This window comes from Ochotona princeps, chromosome 12 (assembly GCF_030435755.1).
Source record: "Ochotona princeps isolate mOchPri1 chromosome 12, mOchPri1.hap1, whole genome shotgun sequence".
NCBI lineage: Eukaryota > Metazoa > Chordata > Mammalia > Lagomorpha > Ochotonidae > Ochotona > Ochotona princeps.
In genome coordinates, this window is record NC_080843.1 from 148,479 (window position 1) to 162,720 (window position 14,242).

The 14,242-nt window shown below is 54.6% G+C and overlaps 1 protein-coding gene across 1 annotated transcript; it reads right to left on the minus strand.

Moving 5' to 3' along the window:
• Positions 1–564: 564 nt before the first annotated feature.
• On the minus strand, positions 565–3,485 carry CFAP97D2 (CFAP97 domain containing 2). The gene is made up of 4 exons (XM_058670919.1): positions 3,346–3,485; positions 1,708–1,788; positions 914–1,056; positions 565–574 (listed from the first exon to the last, which is right to left on the minus strand). Exons 1-4 carry the CDS (start codon positions 3,433–3,435, stop codon positions 565–567), a joined length of 324 nt encoding a protein of 107 aa, XP_058526902.1. The 5' UTR covers positions 3,436–3,485.
• Between the last annotated feature and the right edge of the window lie 10,757 nt (positions 3,486–14,242).

A 14,242-nucleotide genomic window follows, 5' to 3' on the forward strand; every position in this document is an offset into this window, starting at 1 on the left:
CCACCTTCTGGGAAACAAGCACCAAGCAGAACCCTGACCAGAAGACACGGCCAGTGCGGGGAGCAAGAACAAAAGCAACTCCGGGGACATGAAAGTACCATTCAGTGCTGGCAAAGGGAAGGAATTGAACACAGCTCCTCAGTGAGGGCTGAGAAATTGACTGTAATCATGTGTGCCTTGTGTTACAGGTACATGTATGAACAGAAGTTGCAGTTGTGGGACAGCCAATGGGATGGCTGAGTCAGTGGTAATATGATATGGTCAGTGACAGCTGAATCAGGATGGACACACAGTGCGGCCAATGGGAGGGCTGACTGGGGGTGGGCTCACAATACAGCCAAGTCTCTATTTGCACCAAATCTTTCAGCTGAGCTCCTTGGGTCTGGGAGGATCCCATCCGTGCAGCCTTTGTCCTGTGCCTTGTACTATGAGGGCATGGTCATGGATGCTGGCCCTCCGACTCAGGAAAGAGACCTGCATCCATCAAGGGTGTGTGTCCCAGGTCCAGTCGCCACCAAGATTGGCCCAGTAGCCACCAAGATTGTCACTGCTGCTGTCACTGCATCAGTGACTCCTAAAAGACCAGGGTCGCCAGGACCCACGCCAGGGCATAGTGGCCTAGTGGACAGGCACACAGCAAGTCCATGGGAGGTAATGGTTGAAGATTAGGCACCTTCTTAGGCCTCATGTCCCCCCACACCCCTGCCAGTGGATTACAGACCTCCCCTGGGTGGGATCTCAGGGACCTGGATCTGGGCATGGGGTAGGGACACCCTCCTTGGAGGGACACCCACAACTTCACATTCCAGGATGCGTAGGGACGTGGGTCCTCCCAGTGTGATCTCTGCCACGGGAGCCAGGCCTGCAGTTAGGTATGGACCATTGGGTGGCAGGGGCCCATGACCTGACATACGTGGGGGCCATGTATGCTGGGCAGGCTCCCCAAGACCTGGTCATGTCTCCGGCCAAGCTCCCCTTGGTCCTCAGGATCCGGGCAACCCTCTCCAGGAGCAGGCGGTTCTCCCTGTCGATGGCGTGCAGCCGCTCCTCTTCCAGCTGCAGACAGATTGGGGCGGTGGAGGACGAGGCCATCCCCATGCTTGGATCCTCCTGTCCCCCTGCCCACCCTGCTCTCCAGACCGACTGCAAGGTTCAACCTGGATGGCTTGTCCAGGTTTGGAATTCCAGTCACTGTTGGATCCACCCACCCTGGCGGAAGGACAGCCAGGAAAGGAGCCAGGGTTGCTGACGCTGGCTGCTGACAAGGAATGACGCTGGTGGGAGACTGAGCCAGGAGAGTCTCCCACTGATCAGAAGACCCAAGCCTACATCGGGGGTGTTTGCAGGCTATCTGCAGCTGACAGCTCAGGCCCTTCCCTGCAGGCCACATGGTTCCCCCTCTCACTTTGGGGCCTGGCGCTGGGAAAGTTTATTCTGAGGGAACTGAAAGCAAAAGGCAACAGGATGTTGACCAACACAGCAGACCACACTGTGTGACTCGTCACTGAGCACCTGTCACTGGGTGGGGAACCTCAGGGCCCCTCACCTGTGTGCTTTCACCGATGCCCTGTGTGCCCCTCACCTGTGCCCTGTGTGCCATCACTGATGCCCTGTGTGCCTTTACCAATGCCCTGTGTGCCCCTTGCTGTGCCTGCTGCTGCACCTCCCTGGGCATGTGGCTGCACTGGGCATTACCTGTATACCTACCTTCAGCCTCTTGACCTTCAGGCGCAGGTGGCAGAAGGTGGTCGGGGCCTGCGTGTCCACCAGTGGCCGGGCGGTTAGCACCTGTGGCACAGCCAGGCAGAGGCTCAGGCTCTGGGTCCTGCAGTGGGGACACTCACAGAGTTTTGCTCTCAGCACCAAGGATTCCAATGGTGCAAGGTTCTGATTGGTTAAGGAGCTATACCCAGAGAGGGGCCATCCCTGTCATGGTCAGGCAGAGTGGACACTGGGCTGGGGTCATCAATTTCTGACCTCAGGGCAACCTTGTACCCTACTGCTCAGCCCTGCTAAGCACCTTGGCACAGTCAATAACCCCACCACTGTCTGCAGCACATTCCCCACATGGGTTCCTGGGTTGTCAGTTGACAAGGAATGACAGCTGGTGCAATGCCACCCAGAACATAAGTGACATCACACCCACCCCATAGTGGTGGCTGGAGACCTGGGGGGAGTGGGGATCCCTGGGCTGGGCCCCGTGGAGCAACACCCCACCCCCAAGAGGTCTGGGAGCTCTGAGAGACTCTCCTGCCTTGGGGTGTGATAGGCAGGGTAATCAAGCCTCGCACTGTGCTGGGTAGGATCAGAGATGGAGTTAGCTGGGGGCGGGGGAACGGGGAGGAAGCCCTGACCCCACAGCTTCCTGTTTGCCATTAGTGAGGCAGGTGCAGGGTGTGGCCCCAAGACTATAAGGCAAGCAGGTTCTCCCCAGAGTGCATCTGGGTCACCATCCTGTATCACTTTGGGCAGGTAGTGACATTCAGTCAGTGTGTGGATGGCCTGTCATTCACAACATTGCCCCAGCCCTCCCCAGGACTAAGGCTGAGCCCATCCCCCACCCCAGGGGCTCCCAGGCTTGCAGCTTCACCAGGAGGAACAGGGGGGAGAAGGGAGCAGGGTCTCCCAACCCACCCAGAGCTGCAAGCAGAGGGTAAGAGTGGGACTTTAGGATCTTCACTAGGGTAACAGCGTTGGTCCTCAGAGGGCAGCACCCATGTCTAGAGTGGAGCACAGCCCCTTCCCTACAGCAAGGGGGTGCAGGGGACTTTAACCCCTGATGCTCACAGTAAGGTGGGCTGCTCCAACCTTGACCCCAGAGGCTCATGGTGACCTGGGGCTGCTCCAACCTTGACCCCAGAGGCTCATGGTGACCTGGGGCTGCTCCAACCTTGACCCCAGTGCTCACAGTGAGCTGGCCTGCTGCGACCTTGACCCCAGATGCTCGTAGTAACCTCAGGCTGCTCTGACCTTGATCCAAGACACTCATGGTGAGCTGGGGCTGCTCCGACCTTCACCCCGGAAGCTCACATTGAGTTGGGGACTCAGTGAGGCCCGACTGCTGGTTGGCAAGTGCGCCACAAGCAATGCAACTGCTAGCAGTGTATATCCTGGAGGCAGGGGGCCTGTGGGACCCTTAGAGGCACCTCTGACAGCAGTAAGGTATCCTTCAGACTCATTGATGCCATGTCTGGTGCTTGTCCATGTTTGCTTTAATGGGGACAAGGCCAAGTGGGGAGTCCTGCCCTTTGGTTATCTCGGAAGAGGGGAGCTGCTCCCACAGGCCCGGCCCTGTATCAACCTATGGGTTCCCCAGGGAATGCTCCTGGCCAGCAGGCCACCCACCTTTGTCCTGTGGTCCCAATAGGCTTTGTCCCATAAGCGCGGTCGGGAGGCTGGGCTGCAGGAGAGCGGGGTCCGGGGGACTCTGTGCATTTTGAGTCAGCACTGGACCTGCTGCCTCCCAGGGTGCCAGTGGGCCAGGACTGTTTGTTGGGCCATGTGATGGTCACCAAGGCAGCCAGAGGGCAGCACTGGAAGGAGCCAGAAAGATCCCGCCCAGCAGCTCTGGGATAAGTGGCTCAGATCCATGCCCCTCCCCCTACTGTGAACCCTGGCAGTCCTGGGGCTTTCTTCTGAGGATGGGGACCAGCACAAAGAGCCTCAAGCCCTCCTCACCATCCTGATCTGTAGGAGCGGCCTTTCCGGAGACAGAGGAAGTGAGCCAGGCTGGGAGTTGCTGAGTCACTTCATGTGTGTCTGCCTCAGATGTGCCATTGAAGGAGCTGGCTGGGGACAGGCAGCTCTGTCCCATTTGCTTCCCAACACCACGGTCTCTGTTCCCTGGACCTCTGCAGTGCCCAGTGAAAGACAGGAGCTTGTCCTGCCCAAACAAAGGCCAGACAACAGTGCCCTGAAGAGCCAAGGCTGCCAGCCAGATGAGCCAAGCTTACACAGTGTCAGTCCTGGAGACTAGACCAGTGAAGGAAAGTAAAACAGGGATGGGAGAGAATAACAGCACAGCCTCCCGGGTGCAATGTGCGGGGCATGGCCTCCCAGGGTGCAGTGTGGGGTCATAGTGTCCCGGAGTACAGTGTGGAGGCACAGGCTCCTGGGGTGCAGTCTGGCACCCCATGGTGTCCTCAGGTTTGGTGGGAGATTCAATGGGGTATAAACTTGATGATATGCTAAAAACGCAAAGTTGTATGTGTTTTTGCACAAGTAAGCCTCCCACTGACCTGAGGAAGCCACACAGTAGATACAGATGTGAAGCTGTCACTTCAAATATTGCCAGCATTTTGAGGCATAAACCTGAGCTAGAATTCTTAGCAGATTAAAACTGTATGCTGGAGTTGGCACCGTGGTGCAGCTGGTTACACACTGCTTGCTGCACCAGCATCCGTGTGGGAATGCCTGCTGGAGTTGCGGGTGCACCAGTTCAGGATCCAGGACTGAGGAGGAGGAGCCGCCAATGGGCCCTGCCAACCACAAGGAGACCTGGGTGGAGCTCCTGGGCCTTGGCTGCAGCATGGCCCAGCCCTGGCTCTTGTGGCCATTTATGGAATGAATCAGTGGATGAAAAAGCTCTCTCTCCTCTCTCTTTCCCTTTCTCTTTGCCATCCCACCTTTCAAATAAATAAATAAGCCTCCAAAAAAAGCTACATGTCCTATTCAGAGGAATTACATCAAGATAATTTCCTTTACCCTGATTTGGTCAAAAAAAAAAAAAAAAAAAAGAAAGTCACTGGAGCAATCCCAGCTTCCAGCACTTCCAAAAGTACCAGCCAAGAACAGTGGACAACAGAGCTGTGGCTGGCTGCTACACCCACAGGGGCTGGACCGGGAGTCTGCCCCCTCATCTTACACCCCCAAGTTCCCAGTGGTGCTCAGCAGGGTCTTGTTCTGCTGTGGTTTGCTCACACCCACCAGGATTGAGCACAGGCTGAACAAGATCCGCATGCAGTCAAGGCTCCCGGGACATGTGGTGAGCATGAGGTCCACACACATTCAAGGGCTAGAATGTTCACACTTAGGCAGTCTGCTCTGGACCCCCTGACACAGCCCTGCGGTGTGTGCTGGATTTGTCTTCAGGTTACTGTTGCACTGGATTTGAGAGTGCAGCAAAAACAAGAACCAAGTTAGACCTGGCTGTCATGCTTAGCCCAGGATTTATGGTTTTTAATACACATTTTTTAAGTTTTGATGATTTTTACACAGTTGAGAAGAATGCACACTCATGTGGACCACTGATCATGGTGGGGAGGGTCTAGGAATAGGGAAAAGTGGATGAGACAACTGTTTTCAATCTCCTTTTTTCTTCTTGTATCTGGGGTAAGTGGGGAAGAGAGTAGGAGGGGGACATTCCCAGCAGCCCAATCATATCAATACCTGGGGGATGGGGAATGGCCACCTGATGTCATCCCAGGGTCCCCGAGGTGGAGCATGTTCCGAAGGGTCTGCTCAAGTGGCTTTGATAGTTCTGAGCTGCTGTTGATTTCATTGCTCCAAGGTTGAGGAAATCCTGTCAAGGTCCATTGGCTGACCTAGTCCACCTCAGAGTCTCCATTTTACTTAGACTCTTGCTGTCAAAGCTTAACTGGAAGAGCTGTCCAATTCGTTCTCCCCTCCATGGTGCTAGACATCCTCTGCAAGTCTCAATGAAATGACTCATGTCCACCATGTACATTCAGGCATGTTGTCCACTACACAAGTTACAGCAACTGAGAAGACCCAGTTCTTTTTTTATTGTTGTTAGTATTTTTATTGTAAAAGCAGATTTACAGAGAGAAGAAGATACAGAGAAAAAGACCTGGTCCCCTGGTTCATTCCCAAGGTGGGCACAATGACTGGAGCTGAGCCAATCTGAAGCCAGGAGCCAGAACCTTCTTCAGGATCCCCCATGCAGGTGCAGGGTCCCAAGGCTTTGGGTCATCCTCTGTTGCTTTCCCAGGCCACAAGAAGGGAGCTGGATGGGAAATGGAGCCACTGGGACAGGAACCAGCACCCATATAGCATCCTGACACTTACTTGCAAGGCCAAGATTTAGCCATTGAGCCATCATGCCAGGCCTGAGACCCGGTGCTGACACATGCACTCCATGGTCAGATCACAGATCCTGTGTGTTTTCCTGTGGTTGGAGTTCCAAGTTCAGTGGTCCAATTGGGGATTCCCAAAGAAACCTCATCAGAGGTGACCCCCAGACCTGACTCCTGTATGCCAATCAGTGCAGGGTCCGGCCTAGTCTGTCACCCACATCAGCCTACACACACTGGTGATTGCAGTCACCCAGTAAGTTCTGTCCCCAGCTCCATCTCACATGCAAACCAATGGTTGCTACAGCCCAGCTTATCCCTGCCCACCACACACTTGGCCCGCACACACACACCAGCAGGAGCTACAGCCTACTTGGAACAACCCCCAGTAACCCCACCCAGGTCTGCTCATAGCTCCAGTTCCTATGCATGGAAGCATTTGCAGGAAAGTGGTCCAGTCCATCCTGCATCCCATTCAGCTCTCGTGTACATCAATGGGTATTGGAGCCTAGCTCAGCTCAACAGACCCTACTGTTTAACCCACACTGATGCTGGCAGGTACTACTGCCTATCTAGCCAAGCCTGTCCCCAGCCCCAGTTCCTATGCCCACTAGTGGGATCTGCCGTCCATCAGAGGGGCACCCACAGTTTCTCCACCAGGCCCATTCCCAGCCCCTGATCTTGCACTTTCCAGGTGATTCTGTGGTTCAGCCTGAGAAGATTTGCTCCCAGTCGCAGAACCTGCCAGCCGACACTGCGGCAAAATCCAACCTGCCTGCGCTTACTCTGGCCCATGCATGCACCAGTGGAAGTGGTCACTTAGGCCAGACTGACTTTTCCCTTAACCCAGTCCAAATGCAAGTGAATGGGTTTTGCAGCACTGCCCAGCCTGGTCCACCACCAGTCCCAGCTCTCATGCTCACCAGTAGCAGTGGCCCAGCAGGGAAGCCCCCACAGCTCCCCTACCAGGCTCATTCCCCATCCTCCTTGCTGGGTCTTACGTGAGCTAGTGAATGCTGCTGCCCAAGCTGACATGGCCTGCCTCACCTCAGCATTCACTGGTGGGTACTACAGTCTAGCCCAGCCTGGATAGCCCCTAATCCCAGCCCTAATGTGAACTGACTGGTATTGTGGTCCAACCTGGCATGTCCTGCACTTTGTCCTAGTTGTCACATCTGACAGTGAGTGCTGTGAACTGGCCCAACCTGGCCTACTCCAAGACCTGACCCATTGATTTGCTGGTGGGCACTGTAATCTGGTCTGGGTTTCTCCCAGCCTCAGTTCTTACGCTCACCTTCAGGACTGCATCCTGTCAGAGGAGTTCCCAAGCTCCTCTATCAGGCCACCTCCCAGTGGCAGAGCTTGTGAACACTGGTGGGTTCCTGTCCCAGCTTGATTTGGCCTACCTCCTCTTCTGGCAGGTACAGAGGCCTTGCCCAATCAGGCACACTCATTCCAACTCTTATTGTTGGGTGCTTCAGCCCAGTCCTGTCTGGTCCATCCTCAGACCCAGTTATTGCATGGTTCAGCAAGTACTGAGATTTAGTCCAGTCTATCCTACCCCCACCCTGGCTCTTACAAACACTAGCAGGTGTTGGAGCCTAGCCCAATCTGGCACACCCCAGACCTAGTTATCACCAGTGCTGAGGAAAACTGCAGCCATGTCCAGTTCAATTCACTGCCTCCATTCTGGCTCTTGTGCTCACCAGGGGAACCACACCCCAGCTGGGATGTCCCCTTAGCTCCCAACCAGGCCCACTCCCAGCCACAGATCTTGTGCTCGCTGGTGGTTGATCCAACCCAGCCTGGCGTAACCCATAGCCAGTTTGGCCTTTGCCATTAATGCTGCAGCCTGGCCTGCTGCGGCTTGCCCCTAGTCCTAGCTCTTCACTGGTGGGTGCTGCAGCCTAGCCCTGCCCTGCCTGTCCTCATCCCTGGATTTCATGCAAAACAGAAAGTGTGATAGTCTAGCCTGGTGCAGTATGGTCCTCACCCCATCCTGCCTCCTAAGCATGCCAGTGTGCTACATTTGATTCAGCCCTGCCCTGGCTGCAGCCCCCCCAGAGCCAACCCCTAGAGTAGCCAACAAGTGAAGCAGCCCTGCCTGGCCAGACCAACATCCAGTCCCAACTTACATGCTTATCAACAGGAGCTACAACCCACCAGGGGAGTTTCCTAAGTTCTCCCACCAGGCCCACTCCCAGATCCAGATCTCATACATAACAGTGGGCGGTAGATCCTTGCCTCGCACAGTCTGTCCCCTAGTCTCATCCCTTGTGTGTGCTGGTGGATGTTGCGGCCAGGCCCACCTATAATCAATTCTCTGGTATACCTGCAGGTGCTGCAAGCTGCAAGCTGCAAGCTGGACCAACCCAACCTGTTCCCAACCCCAGTACCCATGAGTGTCAGTGAGTTCCAAGATTATGTCTAGCTCAGCCCATCACCATCCCCAGCCCTTGAGCAAACCAGCAGGTATTGCTGTCCCATAGGAGTGAGCCCACAATCCCCAACAGAATCTTCTCGCAGACCCAGTATTCTCACATGCTGATTAATGTCTTGGCCCAGCCTTACGTGGTCCACACCCTGCTGCAACACTCACTGGTGGGTACTGTGGTCAAGCCCTGCCAGGCTGGCCCCCAGCCATGACTTTCATGTGCAACATTAGATGTTGGTTGATACCAACAAGCCCAACTCAGGTCTCCCACATGAGCAGGTGTATTGGTCTGACACAGACATGTCCTCTGGTTTCCCTCCTCCAAACCACCCTGTCTCAACCCCTTCATTTACCTGCAAGTGCAGTAGCCTGGTTGGTGAAAGCCCCCCAGATGTCATTCCTCACCTACAACATTCTCCCTCAGCAATCCTCTCTTCCACACAACCTTACCCCCTTCCCTGAGTAATCCATAGCCCCTTGCTCCCGTGAGCATTAGGATCCCCAAGCCTGGTCCTCTGGCAGTGTGTTGGGCTGGCCTGGGGCCTCCCTGTCTGCCTACCTGGGGCCCATCCATGCCCATGTACAAGTCTCCAGACCCTGTGTGCTGGCGTGTCAGTTTCTGATTCCCACATATCTTTTTTTTTTTTAAATTGGAAAGTCAGATTTACAGAGAGAAGGAGAGACAGAGAGAAAAATCTTCCATCTGCTGGTTCACTCCCCAAGTAGCTACAATGGCCAGAGTTGAGCCAATTCAAAGCCAAGATCCAGAAGCTTCTTCCAGGTCTCCCATGTGGGGGCAGAGAACCAAGCCTTTGGGCCATCCTCTACTGCTTTCCCAAACCACAAGAACAGAGGTGGAAGGGGAGTGGAGCAACTGGGATAGGAACCAGTGCTCATATGGGATTCTAGCACATGCAAGGTGAGGATTTAGCCACTAGGCTATTGCGCTCTCTGCTTCCCAAATCTTAAAAAAAAAAAAAAAAAAAATAGATACACTGGTACAGTTAACACAAATTTGGCATTAAGCCGGCCCAGAATGCCCTCCAGCTACTAGCTGCTTTTCTTCCTGCAACGCAACACTTGCCTAGGTACAAAATGACTTCGGCAGTTACCTACAGCTGCAGCCAGAATTCGTTTCAACATGTAACATAATGATTATTAGAAATGCCATGACAGGCCAGCATTGTATTATGGCTCAGCATGCCAGCATCCACATGGGGCCACTTTGAGTCCTGTGTCCTCCATTTCAGTTCAGCTCCCTGCTAACACACCCGGGGAAGCAGTAGAACTGCCCAGCTCCTTGGGCCCTACCCCCCTGTGGTTCAGACAGGCCCAGCTTCCTATGTTGCAGTCACTGGGGAGTGAATCAGTGGATGAAAGATCTCTCTTCACCACTCTTTCAAATAAAGAAAGAAATCTGTTTTGTTTTGCTTTATTTTTTAACATTTACTTATTTATTTTTACTTGAACGACAGACCTTCAGAGAGCTTCCACCCCTGGCTTCACTTCCTAGACAGCTGCAGTGGCTGGAGCTCGGCTGTCTGCTTTGTTTTGATGCTCCCAGCGGAGGCGTGGTGATGCCCTCGGTTTACCATAGGAGGCGGTGACATCCAGTCTGCCACAGATTCCATTATTATACAGGGAAGAGGAGGCTTCACATCTAGAACAAAGTCCAAACGACTTGTATTTCTAGTTCATTACACCTCACAGGGTGAAAGTGCATCCAGAAAAGTCCTGGCATTCAGGCACAGGTTCAGGTGAGTTTTGCCAGTAGGACAGCAGCTAAGGAACAAGGCCAACTGCCATCCAACTGGCCATCCGGAAAGGTCAGAGCCAAACCTATATGCAGGGAGTCTTCTAGGAGTGTTGCCACAGCCAGCGTGACCCGGGAATAACCCTCCCTGGGACACCTGGTCCTGCAGTCTAGCTGCCCAAGGCGGTGAGACCAGCCTGGAACACACCTAGATCCCAGATATGCCTCTTCCTGCCCCAAGGAGACCCTGCCTGGGGCCAGCTTGGATGCTCTAGCTGCCTCTCCCTGTCCCAGGTAGATTCCAGGCGCTCAGGGGCCTCCTGGGCGGAGCTGGTGGCAGAGGTTTAAGTCAAGTGACTTTGCTGAACACTTGTGCCATACAGGGAGCCCAAGGCCGGTTGAGAACATCTGCTGGGAACAGGACACCATTGAGCTCCAGCCCAGAAGGAGGGCTTCAGGGAGGCAATGAACACCACGCACAGGGCTCTGCACATGTGCAAAGAGTGATGTAACCCAGGCTCAGGGCCGGACAGTGAAAAGCAAGTAGGAAGAGACAGGTTTGAAAGGAAGCGATGGGAGTCCACAGATCCCCACATCCACTCAGGGGAGTACACAGACCCCTGACTTAAATGCGATGGGAGTCCACGGCCCCCAACTCCCACTCAGGGGAGTCCATGGATCCCCCACTTTCATCTAGGAAGTACACGGACCCCCACTTCCACTTGGGGGAATCCGTGGTTCCCCACTTCCACTCAGGGAAGTCCACAGACCCCCTACTTCCACTCAGGGGAGTCCATGGACCCCTGCAACTCTCAGAAACACACAGCCATTTCCATGGGTTCAGGAGAAAGTGAGCAAAGCAGCAAGAAAGGCCCTGCAGGTGACCATAGCCTCAAGGGGACACCAAAGGCAGATAAACAAGAGAAAATTAGAACACAGGCCTCAGCGCTTCCCTCCAAAAAACTGAAAATGTTGTACGTCCACATTGTGGGAGTGGGAGCCTGAAAAATGGCTGAGAGGGGTGGATAGCATGGTGTAGTGACACTTCCATCCCTGTGGGCACTGGTTTAAGACCTGGCTGCTCTGCTTCTCTTCCAGCATCCTGCTAATGTACCTGGGAAAGCAGGGGAGGACAGCCTGTTCCCACAGCAAGGAGGAACCCAGATAGGAGAGGCCCAGATGAAACCCCTGACTCCTGGTTGGGCCTGGCCCAGCCCTGGCTGTTGTAGCCATCTGGGGGGTACATGAGCAGACGGAATATCCCTTCCTCTGTGTCTCTCTTCTCCTGGTGACCCTATTTTTCAAACAAATACAAACATCTTAAGAAAATGAGAGCAACAGAGAAAGTTGAAGCATAAGCCAAGATCTGAAACGCCACACAGGACACAGAGTTTGGGGTCCAAGAAGACTTGTAGCACAATGGGGAGGGGAGAGAGAACAACAGGCAGCTTGTGGAGCAGCCGGCGTCTGATAGGAGTTCCAGCGGAAAAACAGAGTGTGAGTGATTACTTAAAATAGCAGGGATGTGTTCCCAGTGCAGGAAGAGGTGAGTCATCAGAGTGTCGGCCGCTGAGGCCGGGGCAGCAGGCCCAGCCAGGGCGCCCACAGGAAGGAGGAACAGGTCGGGTGGAGCTGACAACACAACGTCAGAAGGCAGGGAAGGGGGTGTTGCTCCCTTTGTCCCTCCAGGGGAAGCTGGGCAAAAGAGAGAAACACATGAAAGAGACACACTTTGGTCCCTATGGATTCCAGAGGCCCCAGCAGGTGAAGCAGATAGGGGAAGGGCACTGGTACTGCTTTAGCGGTGCTGAGTCCCTGAGGGGAGGCAGGGGGCTGCCCCTGGGGGTGTCTTTAGGCCTTTCTGGCATAACCAGAGTTGGACTGCCTACAGATGAGCCAGGGGGCAGGGAGCAGCACCTTGGGGAGGGAGGCCACAGCATGGAGCTGAAACAGGGAGGCCACTGTCGTGGGGGCTCCTGCCAGACCTGGTCCTGATGCCCCTACGCATACCCCCATGAACCTCTCATAAGCCTGCCGTCTAGGGAGGGCTCATTGCTAACAGATGAATCATGATCAGACAGAGCCAGCACCATGTTTATACTGACAGAGATGAAACAGAGCTGGTGTGAGGGATGCCAGTGGCCCAAGAAGCCAGTGGCTACAGGGATCCCCCGCACCTCTTGGAGCCAAGATGGCCCCTGCCATGGTGGGAAAAGACGCCGCAGACAGGCTGCCCTCAGCACTCTGCCACCCCCACCCTCACCAGACACTGGAGCAGAGAGGAGACTGATCTTGTCCATGAGCCTGTTCCACCTTCCTTTCCTCCTGAGGAGCCTGTCAAGCCCTCAAAAAAGCTGAGTGAACCCAGGAAAGCCAGGTGCAGTGCTGGGCCTCATGCCCAACCTCCCCAGTGCTGGGCATCTCAGGGGAGGAAGTCTGCTGTGGAGGCACCAGGGTCTGCCTAGTTGTTGTCAGGACCCCAAGTCCCACCACTGTGGTGGATCACCAGGCCAGGTGCTCCCTGCTGTAGCAGAGTGTGTGTGTTTCTCAGGAGTGAGGACCATCTCCACTTGACCCAGGACTGCTTCTGTTTTAAAACCAATGCCCACATTCCAGGACTCCCCTAATCACTCATCCTGACACTTCCAACAGTCACCTGGAAACTTCATGGAGTCCAGTGCCTGCCATGCCTGACCCTGGGTAGGACTGGCCATTTGCCCCCAAGGGCACAGGTGGCACAGATAGGGTGCAGGGCCTGGGCAGTCCTGCACCCCAGCATCTGGGGAGCTGTAGTTGGTCCCAGGCTGGGATCCCACCCCCTGTTGGGCCCAGTTAAATCCTGGCACCAGCAATGAGGAGGAGACAGCTGGTACAGATCAGCACACGGGTGTGGAAATGTGTAATTAGTAAGAACCCATGCTCAGCCAGTGGCATTGAGATGAGCAAGCACGCAACTGGAGAGGCTGGGGCTGTCTCCCCCATGGTCTCTGCTTGGAGACAAGCTGCTGTAGGAACAGAAGCAGACAGAGGATGCACTGACACACAAGCGTGCGTATCCCCAGAGTGCCATCTTCTTCCTTATTTCTTGGAGAGAAAACAGGCAAATTAGAGCCGAGTTGCTGCCCCATTTCTTGGCTGCTGCCAAATCAGCCCCATGCCTTGTTGCCTTGTGAGGTCTCTGTCAACTTTCATGATCTTAGCAGGGATCTGGGGCCACCCTCAGCAGAGGCAAGAGCGCTGCTGCAGGCAGATACCACGGACACAGACCTAGGTGTGTGGCACGAGCCTCATGGCACGGAGGACCTCATGTCCTGCATTTTCTGCAGGTCTGGCTGCCCAGGCAGCCTCGAGATGCCACAATCATTCCTCCCTTCTCAGTACACTGTAAAGGGAATGACCGTGGGAATCAGCAGGCACATAGGCCTTGCAGAGTATGAGCAGCCTGGCTGCTTATCCGGGTAATGTACCCTGGAATTAAGCCTGTCAGCAGAGTGTTGAGAAGTTAAGTATAAATCACTCTGGGCGGAGCTGTCCTCCCCTGCCAGCTCTGAGGGCCTCACGGGAAGGTTGGGTTTTAAAAAGGGAACCTTGAATAAGAGATTTTTTTAAAGATTATTATTTATCTTTATTGCAAAGTCAGATATACAGAGAGGAGAGACAGAGAGAAAAATCTCCCACCCGATGATTCACTCCCCAAGTGAGCTGCAACGGCCGGTGCTGCACCGATCCAAAGCCAGGAACCTGGAAGCTCTTCCGGGTCTCCCATGCGGGTACAGGGTCCCAAAGCATTGGGCCGACCTTGACTGCTTTCCCAGGCCACAAGCATGGAGCTAGATGGGAAGTGGAGCTACCGGGATTAGAACCGGCACCCATATGGGATCCCGGTGCGTGCAAGGCGACGACTTTAATCATTACGCTATTGTGCCGGGCCCAAATAAGAAATTTGTAAATGCCTGAGTGTGGTGGAGCGAAGGCCCATATGAGGCCCAGCATGGTGGGGTAAATGTGCACATGAGTTCCAGA

Bases quoted from the DNA above. Each gene is read 5' to 3' on its own strand.
- CFAP97D2 (XM_058670919.1), bottom strand. From the start codon at position 3,435: ATGCACAGAGTCCCCCGGACCCCGCTCTCCTGCAGCCCAGCCTCCCGA. The intron at 1,789-3,345 runs GTGGGTGGCCTG...GCTGTGCCACAG, and splicing joins ATTGGGACCACAGGACAAAG to GTGCTAACCGCCCGGCCACT. The intron at 1,057-1,707 runs GTAGGTATACAG...ATCTGTCTGCAG, and splicing joins TGAAGGTCAAGAGGCTGAAG to CTGGAAGAGGAGCGGCTGCA.